The 15,690-nt window shown below is 39.3% G+C and overlaps 1 protein-coding gene across 1 annotated transcript in view; it reads left to right on the top strand.

The window, feature by feature from the left end:
- The window catches only part of LOC135464785 (disco-interacting protein 2 homolog C-like), a 139,431-nt gene extending 129,211 nt beyond the window's left edge, over positions 1 to 10,220 (top strand). The window contains 1 exon segment of the mRNA XM_064742332.1: positions 7,147 to 10,220. Within this exon segment, the coding sequence (XP_064598402.1) occupies positions 7,147 to 7,399 (253 nt within the window). The 3' untranslated portion in view covers positions 7,400 to 10,220.
- Positions 10,221 to 15,690: the final 5,470 nt, after the last annotated feature.

The following is a 15,690-nucleotide window of genomic DNA, read 5'->3' as shown; positions in this document are numbered from 1 at the left end:
AAACCACCATTCACAACATGAGTTAATTGTAAACCACCAATCACAACATGAGTTAGTTGTAAACCACCAATCATGACATGAGTTAGTTGTAAACCACCAATCATGACATGAGTTACTTGTAAACCTCCATTCAAGACATAAGTTTATTGCAAACCAACAATCACAACATGAGTTAGTTGTAAACCACCAATCACAACATGAGTTAGTTGTAAACCACCAATCGTGACATGAGTTCGTTGTAAACCACCAGTCGTGACCTGAATTAGTTGTAAACGACCAATGGCTACATGAGTTTATTGTAAACCACCAATCGTGACATGAGTTACTTGTAAACCACCAATCGTGACATGAGTTTATTGTAAACCACCAATCACAACATCAGTTTATTGTAAACCATCAATCACAACATGAGTTAGTTGTTAACCACCAATCGTGACATGAGTTTATTGTAAACCAACAATCATGACATGAGTTAGTTGTAAACCACCAGTCGTGACCTGAATTAGTTGTAAACGACCAATGGCTACATGAAGGTTTTTACACTACATTGGTTCTTGAAAGTGCTGAAGAACATAGAATATTAGTCAAGTTTTTGAAAAACATCTTCTTTGATTGGGTGTACCCTTTGAAAAACACAGTTGATATTGTAGGCAAAAAGTTAGATGGATTTTGGCTGAGCTAAATATGAGGCAAAGCTGTAGCCCTGGAAAATGGATACTCTGATCAGCTTACATTGGTGTTGGAGAAAAATTCTCATTGTGCAAGAAGGACACACTCAATAATGCAGGCAATGAATCCAGACTGCAGAAGAATTCGTGGTAATTACTGAAATTAGACATCAGGTAGAGACATCCCGTCGGTAGCAGTACATCACCATTTGTCATGGTTTTTCAAAGAAGAGTTTATTATGTATCTGTTGTAAATTGTCGGTTATGATAGGCCTTAGGAACTTCCGCCATCTGGAAGGCAGGGAGTGTTTGGCCACAATTCAAGTCGGCACCCACGGCACTATATGTATATTCTGGCATATTTTCTTGTCTGTATGCCAGAACGTTTGCATGTAGCTACAAGCTGGAAACTCAATAATACAGACCATTTGATATTTTATTTATTCTTTTAATAAGGCATTATTCTGGAGATTTTTTTGCCAAAAATCCACATTTACCATGAATAGCTCAAATTATTGCCTTTCAGTGAATACTAGACTTGTACTGGTTCTATGCATTTTGTTATAATCGCCGACAAGGAGGATATTTCTTGAAGGGTGATTATTTGGGATATTCCTTTGTAATACCTAAAATTCAATTTGCCTTTTTCCAATTTGTGATAAAGCCTTTTTAATCGATTAGTTGATAACATCATACTAAGGAAATTACACTTATGTGTTAGTGTCACTTCGAGTGAAGTAGCATGCCAGCACTGCACAATGACCCAGGAGCCTCTCTCTAATGCAGTCGTTATGAGTTCAAGTCCAGCTCATGCTAGCTTCCTCTCAGGGTGTAAGTCAATGTGACATCTTTGAGAGGCATTTGGAAAGCCATAATCATTCAGTCATTCCAGCGGTAAGTGGAAAGTTCTGGCAACCTTCAGATGGTCATGGGTTTCCCCGTGGGCTCAGCCCGGTTTTCTCCCACCATAATACTGGCTGCCATATCCTGTAAGTGAAATATATTCTTGAGTACAGAGTAAAACACCAATCATTTAAAACAACAAATGAATCATTGATGAGGGGTTGATTGTTTTGGCAGACAAAGTTTTAGCCAGCAATGAAAAACACACACTGGATATTTAGTCACAGTTAAATAACTACTAAATAATTCATTTATTTAATAAGTAGATATTAAATAATTACTAAATAACTTCAATGTTATTAGGTAAAGTTTTGCTCAACTGAGCCAGCAAACTGGCCCGCACTGAACATAGAGAGCAATGTTATCGGCTAAAGTTTTGCTGGACTGAGCCAGCCCACTTGGACATTTAGATAGAACTATGGGGGGCCTCCGTGGTTCAGTTGGTTAGCGCACTAGCACAGTGTAATGACCCAGGAGCCTCTCACTAATGCGGTCGCTGTGAGTTCAAACTGACTTCCTCTCCGGCCGCATGTGGGAAGGTCTGTCTGCAACCTGCGGATGGTTGTGGGTTTCCCCCGGGCTCTGCCATAATGGCCACCAGAATGCTGGCCACCGTCGTATAAGTGAAATATTCTTGAGTACGGCACAAAACACCAATCAAATAAATAAATAAATAGATTGAGCTATGTTATTGGCTGAAATTTTGCTCATGTGAGCCAGCAAACTGGCCCACACCGGACACATAGATGGTTGTTGGCTATAGTTTTGCTTGATTGAGCCAACAAACTGGCCCATAGCGGACAGATAGATAGAGCAGTGTTATTGACAGAAGTTTTCCTTGACTGGGCAGCCCACAATGGACATTAAGATAAAGCAATGTTATTGAGGGAAGATTGGTTCCACTGGCCCAACCCACACCGGCCATATAGATAGAGCTGTGTTATTGACTGAAGTTTTGTTTGACTGGGCCAGTTACACTGGACATATAGATAGAGCAGTGTTATTGACTGAAGTTTTGTTTGACTGGACCAGTTACACTGGACATATAGATAGAGCAGTGTTATTGACTGAAGTTTTATTTGACTGGGCCAGTTACACTGGACATATAGATAGAGCTGTGTTATTGACTGAAGTTTTGTTTGACTGGGCCAGTTACACTGGCCATATAGATAGAGCAGTGTTATTGACTGAAGTTTTGTTTGACTGGGCCAGTTACACTGGATATATAGATAAAGCAATGCAGTTGGCTGAAGTTTAGTTCGACTGGGCCAGCCCACACCGGCCATATAGATAGAGCAGTGTTATTGACTGAAGTTTTGTTCGACTGGGCCCGCCCACACCGGCCATATAGATAGAGCAGTGTTATTGACTGAAGTTTTGTTTGACTGGGCCAGCCCACACTGGCCATATAGATAGAGCAGTGTTATTGACTGAAGTTTTGTTTGACTGGGCCAGCCCACACCGGCCATATAGATAGAGCAGTGTTATTGACTGAAGTTTTGTTTGACTGGGCCAGCCCACACCGGCCATATAGATAGAGCAATGTTATTGACTGAAGTTTTGTTTGACTGGGCCAACCCACACTGGCCATATAGATAGAGCAGTGTTATTGACTGAAGTTTTGTTTGACTGGGCCAACCCACACTGGACATATAGATAGAGCAGTGTTATTAACTGAAGTTTTGTTTGACTGGGCCAGTTACACTGGACATATAGATAGAGCAGTGTTATTGACTGAAGTTTTGTTTGACTGGGCCAGTTACACTGGACATATAGATAGAGCAATGTTATTGACTGAAGTTTTGTTTGACTGGGCCAGTTGCACTGGACATATAGATAGAGCAGTGTTATTAACTGAAGTTTTGTTCGACTGGGCCAGTTACACTGGACATATAGATAGAGCAGTGTTATTGACTGAAGTTTTGTTTGACTGGGCCAGTTACACTGGACATATAGATAGAGCAGTGTTATTAACTGAAGTTTTGTTCGACTGGGCCAGTTACACTGGACATAAAGATAGAGCAGTGTTATTGACAGAAGTTTTGTTTGACTGGGCCAACCCACACCGGCCATATAGATAGAGCAGTGTTATTGACTGAAGTTTTGTTCGACTGGGCCAGTTACGCTGGACATATAGATAGAGCAGTGTTATTGACTGAAGTTTTATTTGACTGGGCCAGTTACACTGGACATATAGATAGAGCAGTGTTATTGACTGAAGTTTTGTTTGACTGGGCCAGTTACACTGGACATATAGATAGAGCAGTGTTATTGACTGAAGTTTTGTTTGACTGGGCCAGTTACACTGGACATATAGATAGAGCAATGTTATTGACTGAAGTTTTGTTTGACTGGGCCAGTTACACTGGACATATAGATAGAGCAGTGTTATTGACTGAAGTTTTATTTGACTGGGCCAGTTACACTGGACATATAGATAGAGCAGTGTTATTGACTGAAGTTTTGTTCGACTGGGCCAACCCACACTGGCCATATAGATAGAGCAGTGTTATTGACTGAAGTTTTATTTGACTGGGCCAGTTACACTGGCCATATAGATAGAGCAGTGTTATTGACTGAAGTTTTATTCGACTGGGCCAACCCACACTGGCCATATAGATAGAGCAGTGTTATTGACTGAAGTTTTGTTTGAATGGGCCAACCCACACCGGCCATATAGATAGAGCAATGTTATTGACTGAAGTTTTATTTGACTGGGCCAGTTACGCTGGACATATAGATAGAGCAGTGTTATTGACTGAAGTTTTGTTTGACTGGGCCAGTTACACTGGACATATAGATAGAGCAGTGTTATTGACTGAAGTTTTGTTTGACTGGGCCAGTTACACTGGACATATAGATAGAGCAATGTTATTGACTGAAGTTTTGTTTGACTGCTCCAGTTACACTGGACATATAGATAGAGCAGTGTTATTGACTGAAGTTTTATTTGACTGGGCCAGTTACACTGGACATATAGATAGAGCAGTGTTTTTGACTGAAGTTTTGTTCGACTGGGCCAGTTACACTGGCCATATAGATAGAGCAGTGTTATTGACTGAAGTTTTATTCGACTGGGCCAACCCACACTGGCCATATAGATAGAGCAGTGTTATTGACTGAAGTTTTGTTCGACTGGGCCAACCCACACTGGCCATATAGATAGAGCAGTGTTATTGACTGAAGTTTTGTTTGAATGGGCCATTTACGGAGGACATATAGATAGAGCAATGCAGTTGGCTGAAGTTTAGTTCGACTGGGCCAGTTACATTGGACATATAGATAGAGCAGTGCAATTGGCTAAAGTTTTGTTCAAATGGCCCAGCCCACACAGGACGTATAGATAGAGCAATGTTATTGGCTTAAGTTTTGTTTGACTAGGCCAGTTACACCGAACAAAAAGATGTGTTATTGGTCAAAGTCTTGCAGATTCTTGCAGGTTTTTCATTGGTCTACATTTAAGTACCTGTGAAATACTCCGATTGCTGACAGCTGCTGAATTATCATGGCAAACAGTTGCGATACTGATTTAATTCTTTGCCTCTTTCCGCTTGAAGCCATCCTAACTTCTTACTTCAGTGGTTTGAGTTGAATGTCGTTTTGGAAATTGGTCTTGATGTCAGCGAACTGGAATGTTCATGATGGTCGAGAGCTGGTGTACAAATATCTGTACTTTTATGCTGTACTCAGGAAGGTTTCACTTACATGATGGCGTCCGGCATTGTGGTGGGCGGACACCGGGTGTCCGTTTTTATGCATAAAACTTATCCACACTGATTTTCACATACTTTCACATGCAGCTTCACATACTAGGTATAAAGTCTGTCATTCTTTCAGCGAGTCAGTTATAGTTTTAAATATCCTACATTTTAACACTGGCCTGAGTGTAAGATGACATGAAATCTGTTATGGGGAGGTCAAGCTATCGCGAATATACTCTTTTTTATCCTGGATGGTTGTCTAAAATATACAGATATTTGTAACAGATTACTGATTAAGACTTTTCAGAGTGTTTTTAATATAATTTTAGGGTGTCCCCATCCATATATTTTACTGTTACTCTGTAACAGCGTTCATGTTGGTAAGGGTAGTGGAGAAAACCACAGATCTCTGCCAGGTAACTGACAAATGTACTTCCTGGCTTGAAATTTGGCATAGCTCCCACAGCTGGGGAAGCGTTTTATTGCCCACCAGTCTATCTTGTGCTGAAGATCACTTGTAAAGTCATTCGCCAAGCTCATAGCTGTTGAACTTGTGTTGCCGTGATGACAGTTTGACATGCCTGAAATATTTTTGGTAACATTTGTTTCGTCATCACCTCTCCCCCACCTATTTGTTGTTTTTTTGTTTTTTTTTTTCTATGCCATCATTTGTTACATAAGCATTAGTCACTAGCAGTTGCCTAAGTAGCTAACAGAGACATGGCATGCCAGATCGCATTCTCCCTTCACTTCAGCAAGCTGTTGCTATTTTCATATCTTTTTCATCTGTAGATGAACTTGCGCCATCTCACAAGGCTTTAGGTGCATTTTCATTTTACAGAAATGTTCGGCATCCTCCAAAAATTTTCCAGATAAAGCTCTTTGGGAAAAAAAAATCACGTGACGAAAACTGAAATCCAATAGAAAAACTAGAAGTGCCTGCAGTTTCGTGAATTGCTATAGCTGTCCGTGTGTAACAATAATTCAGCACCACAGTGATGCTGGTAGATCAAAATGCAAAGGCCACTTTGGGAAACCATTGACAAATCATACTGGACCAGATACATTTAATTCAAGAGTATGTAATTGTCCAGTTACCCTTACAGCCTTTTTATAATGAATTGGCAAAGTTTTATCAAAATTCAAAAGTTTTTAGGATGTTATAATTTCGACCAGTGACAGACTTTTAATGTTTTTAACAGATTTTAATGACGTTTTTGCTCAAAAGCCAATATGGCCACCAAACTTTTTTAAATGACAATGAAGAATACACTCCAAAACTCTTAAAGATGATATCTGCAAGAATTTTTCTGCCAAATTCTTCGAAGCCTATTAGCAAACTTAGGATGCAATTTGCAGATAAAAGTGAATATTAGGTCCCTTTGAGGGCAGCTAGACCAGATCTGGATAGCCTGTCAGAAATGAGTACCATTGCGTCTCTTTGGATGATTCTGTCCTCTTTTCATACTTTCTTAGTTTTTTGGTAGTTTGTGTTCAACGTCGTTTTGGGAATTGGCCTTGCGATTATTAACCTGGAACGTCCATCTTGGTTAAGTGAGATAAACGGTATAAACAAGGGTCAGTGTATTTTACCGTCCAGATTTGTTCCTTTGTGTAATATTCTTCTTCAGAATTATCCCTAATCTTGGAATCTATCTCAAAATGTTCATCTGGTATACCTGTAAGGCACAATGGTTTTCTCCAGTTTCCTTTAGGCATAAACCTTACTGCTGTTACATAGATGATGTGTAGCTGATAGCCTAGTGTAAAAGCTACTTATTGCCATTCCTCTGAAAATAGACTGAAAATCTTGGAGAAGCTATTTTAACAATTTATTGGTAATTATCACTAATTCCTACTTTTTGTTGTTTCAGTGCTGTGTTCACTTGGACAAACTTACTCGTTGTGGTAGTGGAGCTTGATGGAAACGAAAATGAGGCCCTGGATCTGGTTCCCTTGGTAACCAACGTCGTTCTGGAAGAGCATTATCTGATCGTGGGGGTTGTCGTCGTTGTGGATCCAGGTGTCATTCCGATCAATTCCCGCGGCGAAAAGCAGCGCATGCATCTCAGAGATGGCTTTCTCAACGATCAGCTTGACCCCATTTATGTCGCCTACAACATGTGATTTGGACTCAGAGACAGTAGACAATACATCAATGGGTCATCAGGACAGTGGGTCGTATAAAGTTTTTCATAAAAAAAAAACAGAAAACACCAAAATGACCACGTCAGTCGGCAATATTTTTTCAGAAAAAAATTAATGATTAAATTTTGATAGGGCAGAGTATCATGTTATAGGACATCATCAGATGTCAGATACAACAGACCATAATATCAGTGTTAGAATGTCCATTTTCTATTAGGTCTTGTTAGACAAGAGTGCTGGAAAAGTGATCTAGAGCGAAAGAGAAAACAAACAAACAAAAAAAAAACAAGTTCAAACTGTGAAGATATTTTTCCAAATACCCTTCTCCATTCATAGTTCATCTGTTGCATGTACTTTTGTGATGAAAGGAGGTCAGAAGACATGGTACGCATGAATCAGTGTCGTGTCAGTGATTTGAGGTGCAAGCATTCGCCAAGATGCTGAGCCACACCACGGAGGATAACATAGGAGGAATTAGTTTCGTCAGAAAAGATTCATCTCGTTGGCACCGGATGAAATTTGAAGTTTTGCTCCAATGTCAAGTGGCATCAGGAAACTACATATAAATGTCACAGCTTGCATTGCTTATGTGGCCTCTAAAGCTGCCATGGAAAAAAAGCGGCATCCTGAGTGTGTCTCAAGGTATACTGCCAGGGCTGAAATATCCTTGCAAGTGATAAAATAAGCTAACCTTCAGTCGAGCAGATCACAGACTTCTTGCCATATATGAACCTGCATCTTTGTCCAGAGTCCAACTCAAGTGCTAGTATTAGCCCAATGTACCTGCAAGGGACTCCAGACGCTACTTATCCAAAGGATAAGCTACATGTATCATTCAGTAAAGCAAAGCAGAGCAGGGCGGAAGAAAGGGACCAGCATCTTGTCCAAAATGCGACGCAAGCGCGAGTATCAGCTCAATGTCCGCGCATGTGACTCTAGAAACTGGGTGTCCCAAGGATAGGCAACCCTACAGTTTAGGAAAGCTCTGTGAAGATAGATTTCAAAAGCTGCATGTGTGGGCTGGTGTTCTTGATACGTGTGTACCTATTTGTCACTGAGGTTGACACAGTGTGGATGCAAGAACTCCAAAACTTTGGAACAGTGATAAGTTATGTGGTCCAGAATGACAGTGTAAATGCCTGTTGTTTAGTGGGGTCATGAGCTGTTCAGATGACGGCGACAAAAAAAAGAGCAAACATCACAACTGCTGGCAGCTTTTTACTCAAGAAACAATTGAGTTGTTGTCGCCTTCACCTTTTGGAAGGCATCACGAGTCAATGCTTATTGGCTGCAATGCAGCACTTATAAAAGATATTGTTTGTTCTTCTCAAATTTGTAAGATTACAGATGCAACCAATATGTGTTTGTCCTAGCTGTGTGGAGACGTTCATAGATTCGTAACAGTGCAGCAGTGGAGCAAACCATTGTCAGTACAAGCAATGCAGTGAGAAAAAGTGACAGCTGCCATGTTGGATGAATTTGGTGTTGATAGACATGAACGGAGACAGAACTGCAATCATTCATTCTCACTGTAAAAAAGTAAACGGCGATCTGAGATGCAACACTTTGTGTACATGTAGATACAATTTTAACAGTGGAACATGTTTTTGTTTGTTTTTTTTTTTTTAAGTATCAGCTTTTTGTACTTTGTATTATTCTGAATGGAGATAAACCGTGCAAAGGCGATAAATGTTGTGTTTGCACAATGGTTTTGGTGTCAGATGTGGGATACGCAATGTTCCTGTTCGATAACATTGTCATTTTTGTGTATTTCATTTGACATTTGGGCTAACTTAAGTTTAGCTTGCTTTTCTGTAGCTTTTCTGCAACTGGGTTTAGAAAAAGTAACCTGGAAATTCTAATAACGTTTCATGACTGGATATTATGAAAGGTTTCATGGTTTTAATTTCCAGCGGAACCGAGGTTAAATCGAGTTTATACTTCACCAGAAGAAACCAACTTCTGACACTATGATGTTGGTTTCTTCACCCGGAAGTACTAACCACATTTTGTGACCTTGATGAAGAGTCCTTGATAAGGTGATGATCTTCCTGCTTGCTGTGGACATCTTTTATTTTTTAATTTTTTGGCGTATAATACTGTATCCCGTAGATATGGCATAATAATGATCTTATAGTGTACTGATATTCACGTGACTTCATGTAGAAATATGTCTGAATGACCTGTTTCAAATTTATGCAACATTGTTTAGATTTGGTCATGGCTTTGGTCGGCTATCTTGCCATTCGTCATATTCTTGTTGCTATATTTTGATACTCGGGACTTCACTAACTGGGGAAAAGCTAACTGGACTGCGGGTATTTTGCTGGAAATGAAAGGTGTGAAATGAAGGTACATTTCGATGGGTTTTGGAGTGTCACAATTGAATCATATATGATGATGGTGATGATGATGATAATAATGACTGGATGTGTATCATAGGTGTCCAAGGGCTTTCTGTTTGTCGCATGCATCAACGTGTTTGTCAACTGTGGTAGATAGTGTTGTCAATAAAAATGCAAGAAGGTGAAGTTAAAACTATACAGCGATGTGTGAAGCATGTTGAAAACCCTGCATTTAAGGTTTGAAGAAGAGAATGAATCTGAATTTTTTTTCTGTGTTGCTTTTCCTTCATGTAAGCCTGCATGAAAATGGCAAAATAAAGTGATAAAATATGTGCAGTTGGTAGAAATGACTAGAATCTTTCTTGTGAGGTTCAATGTGAAGAGGGTAGCAAAAGCATTGGATCTTCTGATTTTGTAACTTGCGCATTTAGTCTCACGTGTGTGTGTGTGTGTGTGTGTGTGAGTGTGTGTGTGTGTGTGTGAGTGAGTGTGTGTGAGTGAGTGTGTGAGAGTGAGTGAGTGAGTATTTTCGGAGGAGGAGGGGGGAAAATGAGCTATTTACTGTTTTTAATAGTTAGGATTAATCATCGGCAAGTTGTTTTTGGCCGAATGCGTGCAGCACACTTGCAATATATGGTAGGGACTAAATCACTTGTAAATTCTCCCAAGACAGCGTTAAGCATGTTAATTTGGGAACTTGAATACCACCCAGCACAGTAATTGAAAAACAGAACAATCTGTTAAAGAGGAAGATAGGAAAAGAATATTAATTAGTGATCTCTTAAAAGCATGTGTGCTTGATTTCATCATTCCAGTAGTACGATAAAAGGCGCTAAATTGAATGTTGCTCAAAATGGCACAAGGCATAAAACTAAATGTCTTCCACTGAACAGGTTAAATTTGAATTTTCATCTCATTCAAGCTACATGGATACCGAGCAAACTTTCAGCTAAATATGACTGATGAAAGTTAAAATATTGCTCATATTCTTTAAGCTTTTTGAGAACAATAACAGCAAAAAAACCATTGTAACACGTTGACTTAAGATTCTAAATACTTGATCAGAAAACCTAACAAAAAAAGATTTAATCGTAGGAAAATCGTAAAAATGTCAGACGAAATGGACAAGTGGATTTGCAATTGTAGCGCTGTTTTTAGGAAATTCTTAAAGATCCCACCAATCAACATTCGTCTTTCAAAAAGTAATTCACTGACTGGTCAAGATCAGTATTTAAGATGTTCATAGCTATTTGTCATCTGGGTAACCAATCACGACAAATCTGTTCGTAAGAAAGAAGAAAAAAGTGAAGCTGTTTGTGGGGGGAGTTGTGGTTGAGAGTGATTTCATTTGGAAGATCAGAAAGTTTTTTTTTTAAGTTTAATGTGCGTCTAAAAGTTTTCAAAATCAGAACCTGTTCTTCGGTTTGTAAGAAGCAACCAGCGGTGAGGAAAACAACATGAATGTGTTGTTGAAGGACTAGGAACTGTTGACAATTCCATCAGTTGTGCTGAATGCTGCGCACGTGTCAAATCGGTCTTTATTGAAGATTAATCATATCTTAGCTTTTGGGAGATTTTTCAGCCTAGTACCACCACAGCTTGTTGGCTCAGAACTGTGCTGCCACAAGTATTGAATCGGACATAAACGTACGTGGGAGGCACAGTATGGATTTAATTGTAACAAAGCGGAAACATGGGGCTAGACTGTTCGAAAGGTAAGACAGGCTTAAATCTTAATACCAATCTTCTTTTAATATAAAATCCTGTTGAACGAATGATTTGACATCACTGTTCTCACCAGCTGTCACTGCACCACCTCTCCACCAGGCACAGGTTCTACTTTCTGCCAAGGTAACCTATATATATATATCCGCATATATAGTAGACGTGACCAAAAACCATAAATCTTTCAGTTGTCCAGAATTAACTGGGGTTTTTTATGTGTAAATTCAGTACATCAGCAAAATCAAACAAAGAAAGTGTTTTAAATATTTTAAATGTATATGTATACAGTAATCCAGAAACTCGTAAGAAATAAAAAATGGCTGTAAAACACTACAGGCGATTTTTGTGTGCCGTGTGAATTGTAATATTATATATATATATATGTATGTATGTATGTACACATATATAAATAAATATGTGTAATTATACTCCACATGATTAGAGAACCATTGCTTAGCTACATTAATTAATTTTGTAACTGTATAGCATATTGGTATGCCATTCATGTCAACTGTACAAAACCATTGTATACAAACTAATTAGAAACTTGTGTATAACGATTACATGTATACAACCCAGGTTAATTGGGCAACACTGTTGTATAGCTTGTTTGTTGTATATATACAAACTGTAACTGTATGTAGGCTTGTGATCCTCTTCCAGATCTTTTTGTTTATTCGTTTTGTGTAACCTTGGCTGTCAGAGATAAGGGATTGTATGTTGTTGTTTCTTAGCAGAGATAGTTGCAATTTTGGCATGTTGTTGTTTTTCATTATAAACCATATTCATAGCAAAGTTTGAAATGTTTTCTCTTAAACCTTACCGTTTTTTTAAGATAAATTTCAAGAAACTAAGACAGTGAGGTGGAACAACCATGGAAGCAAACAACATTGTTATACTCGAGATTTAACGGACGCTGACAATGTTCTCAACTTTACCAATATTGGCAGTGCACTCGAATTTGAAAGACACTGACAATGTTTCAGCTTTGACTGACATTGAACATGTCCTCAGGTTAAAACCAGTGTTTAGAATGTTTTCAACTTTGACCGACATTGACAAGGTTCTCAACTTTGACCAACATTGGCAATGCTCTTGAGTTTAACCAACACTGACAATTCTCTCGAGTTTGACCGACATTGCCAATGTTTTCAAGTTTAACCGACATTGACAATGTTCTCAGGTTAAAACCAGTATTGAGAATGTTCTCAACTTTGACTGACACTGACATGCTCTCATCTTTGACTGACATTGACATTGCTCTCTACTTTGACATTGACAATGTTCTCAACTTTGACCGACGTTGACAATGTTCTCTATTTTGACTGACATTGACAGTGTTCTCAACTTTGACTGACAGTGGCAATGCTCTCAACTTTGACTGACATTGACATTTCTCTCAACTTTGACATTGACAGTGTTCTCAACTTTAACCGACATCGGCAGTGTTTTCAAGTTTAACTAGCATTGGGGATATTCTCAAGTTCGGCTAAACTGTCATTTCCTCTAGTTTCAGCTGGGCCGGTTTCACGAAGCTTACTTTGTGTTAAGTTCCCCTTAGCTAAGTGCACTATATTTCTGCAACATACGTTGTCATGGTAGTTAAGGGTTTACTTAACTAAGTGAGCTTCATGAAACCGACCCCAGGTGTTAGATATGAACTACCTATTGTGTCATCGTGTTTGGTCTAAAAAGAATATTTTTATTCTACCAGCGTCTTTAAAAACACTATATGAAACTATCATCAAGTACGGTGTGATCATTCATACATGATAAAGAAAGAAATTTTAGACCCTCTGCACTGGTTTTTCAGAATTATAGGCGTCGTATTTTTTCTGTTTCTGTCAATTGTACAGCCATGTATTACATTGTTTTTATCCTATTTATGCCGCTTGTATAGGTTTCTTTTTTTTATTTTACTGAGTTTTTGTACGTTTTTTTTAAGACAAACATGGTGCGCTGTTTTCAGCATGGTGTAAAAGAAAAAAAGGCATTGCGGACAATAGGATGATAAGTATCATCAAAATCATGCTGCGCTGATTGTTTATCTTAAATTCCTATCAAGCTCTCAGCTCGTATGTTATTTCATAGGTGTGTGATTTCCGAATGTGTCATTTTATGTTAAGTTTTACGTCACAAGTGATGCAGTTAGCTAGAAGAGACGTACACGTGTGACGTCACCCGCAATCTCCTATGACGACGATACGTGTAACCCATCTTAAGGACGTCACTTTAACATTATGTTTAACCTTGTACTAACCTGTGCTGCAACTGTTCGTAAGGTATATGGAGGTGTTATGAACGCTGTCAGTTTCATTTAAGTTTGTATCAACGTACGTCTACATTGGAGAGTGACGTCAAATTGCTGGCTATACCGAAATGTAAACTCCTCAAAACTTGTCAAATAAAATACTTACGTACGAAATATAATTACACTTACGTGTATCATGAGATTCCAAGGATTTTGTCTGCTTCAAGTTTTGAACCCAGATATCTCATCTCGATTTAAGGTGGTTAACATCAGAGTTCCGGTTGTGTTTATTGGTTTCTTTGGTTGGTGTTAAACACCATATTGAAGATTTTTCGATCGGTTTTATGGGTAAAGGAAACAAGCGAACTTTACCACGTGGTGCCACCCAGAGTTAAACCCTTTAGTTAATGAAAGTTATTTGCCAAAAGAAAGTTATTTGTGACAATTTTACTCAAAATATTTTATTTTGAAGACGTGATCTTCACAGAGATCCTTAACGGATTTGGAACAACTGGTTAGATCAATGCAAAGGGAAGAAATAAGAGATGAAAGCTAGAAGTCGAGTTGCAGTAGGGCAGGACTATAAAAGGACCACCAGACATGGTACAAGGAGACAACCTCGACCTTCGACTAGAAGTGATCTTAAAGCGACGTTAAACTCACCAGCAATCAACTGAATAGTTGAGTTATCTCTTAAATTTATAGGAACCGCGCCATAAATATGGCTTTCCAGGTGCCGTAACTAGGGATTATGCCATGCAATGTTGGTGTCAACGTTGGCATCAACGTTGGCGTCAACATGAGATTGGAAGGAATCCGGTATAAGTAAATCTTAGCAGGTATATATTTTTTTTTGTATGAAGCTTTACTTATAGCCAGCACTATGGTGGGAGGAAACGTGCTAGAGCCTGCAGGGAAACCCACAACCATCTGCAGGTTGCTGATAGAACTCGACATGTGCACGTTCGACCGGGAGACATGAACTCGCAGCTAAAGCGTTGGCGAGAGGCTCTTGGGGGCCCCTGCGCTGCACTAGCAAGCTACCTACTAGAGCACGGAGGCCTTATATCTTGTCTTTTTCGTGTTGTACGCATGGAACGTCCTTGGTCGTAGTCTATAGTGTTAACAGGTGCTTGTATTTCAATCAGTTTAGAACACGTTACCTGTAGGCTCAAACACGAATTTAATTGTACAATGAACATGAATGTGTATCCCCCCTGCTATCATTGCTTGGGTGGCACTGACAACAGAGAAGCTTTCAACAGCACTCTTGGGACGAGCTCACTGACGTTTGGTGAAAACATGATCTGCAGAATGAAACCGGACAGTCTTATAAAACCGGACAATATTTGAAGCGGTTGTTGCACGAAAACCAATGACCAAATGATGACCAGGTATCTCATTAAATATGCCAAACCTGTGCACAAATCGGGCTGATTTCTAACTTTATTGGAGATAACACAAATTGAACTTGCAAGAAACTGACAGCGTTTGGGCAGTCAGTGTAAGTCTTGCTGGTAAACGGGCATATCCAAGTTACAAAATAGTCCAGACGTTTGATCCAGTTGACATATATGGTCAAGTAGACATCGCCGCCATTTCTTCCGAGGTAGCTTTCTGATTGGCTGACGATAAATCTCTCTTGAGTCACGAGAGCCTCGTTTTCCCAGCTCACCTAATTATGGATCTAGACTATGAGGAATGCGTCACTTACATGGCGGCCGTAGGGCTATCTTTATTCATGCATACGGAAACTTAAAGCGAAAATGAACGTGCTGCTCATTAACACAGCAAGAAATGCTATATCCAAACAGGCGGATTGTTTGAAGGTGGGCATGGATAAAAATTTTGCAGTTTTGCCAAGGGAAAACTGGAAATGTCTCATTTTCTAAATTCATTCCCTCCTGGAAAAGAATGTTTTACTGATTACTTTTCGCGTACCCGCCACG

Source organism: Liolophura sinensis, chromosome 4 (assembly GCF_032854445.1).
Source record: "Liolophura sinensis isolate JHLJ2023 chromosome 4, CUHK_Ljap_v2, whole genome shotgun sequence".
Taxonomy (NCBI): domain Eukaryota; kingdom Metazoa; phylum Mollusca; class Polyplacophora; order Chitonida; family Chitonidae; genus Liolophura; species Liolophura sinensis.
This window is presented reverse-complemented; position numbering and strand designations above follow the sequence as displayed.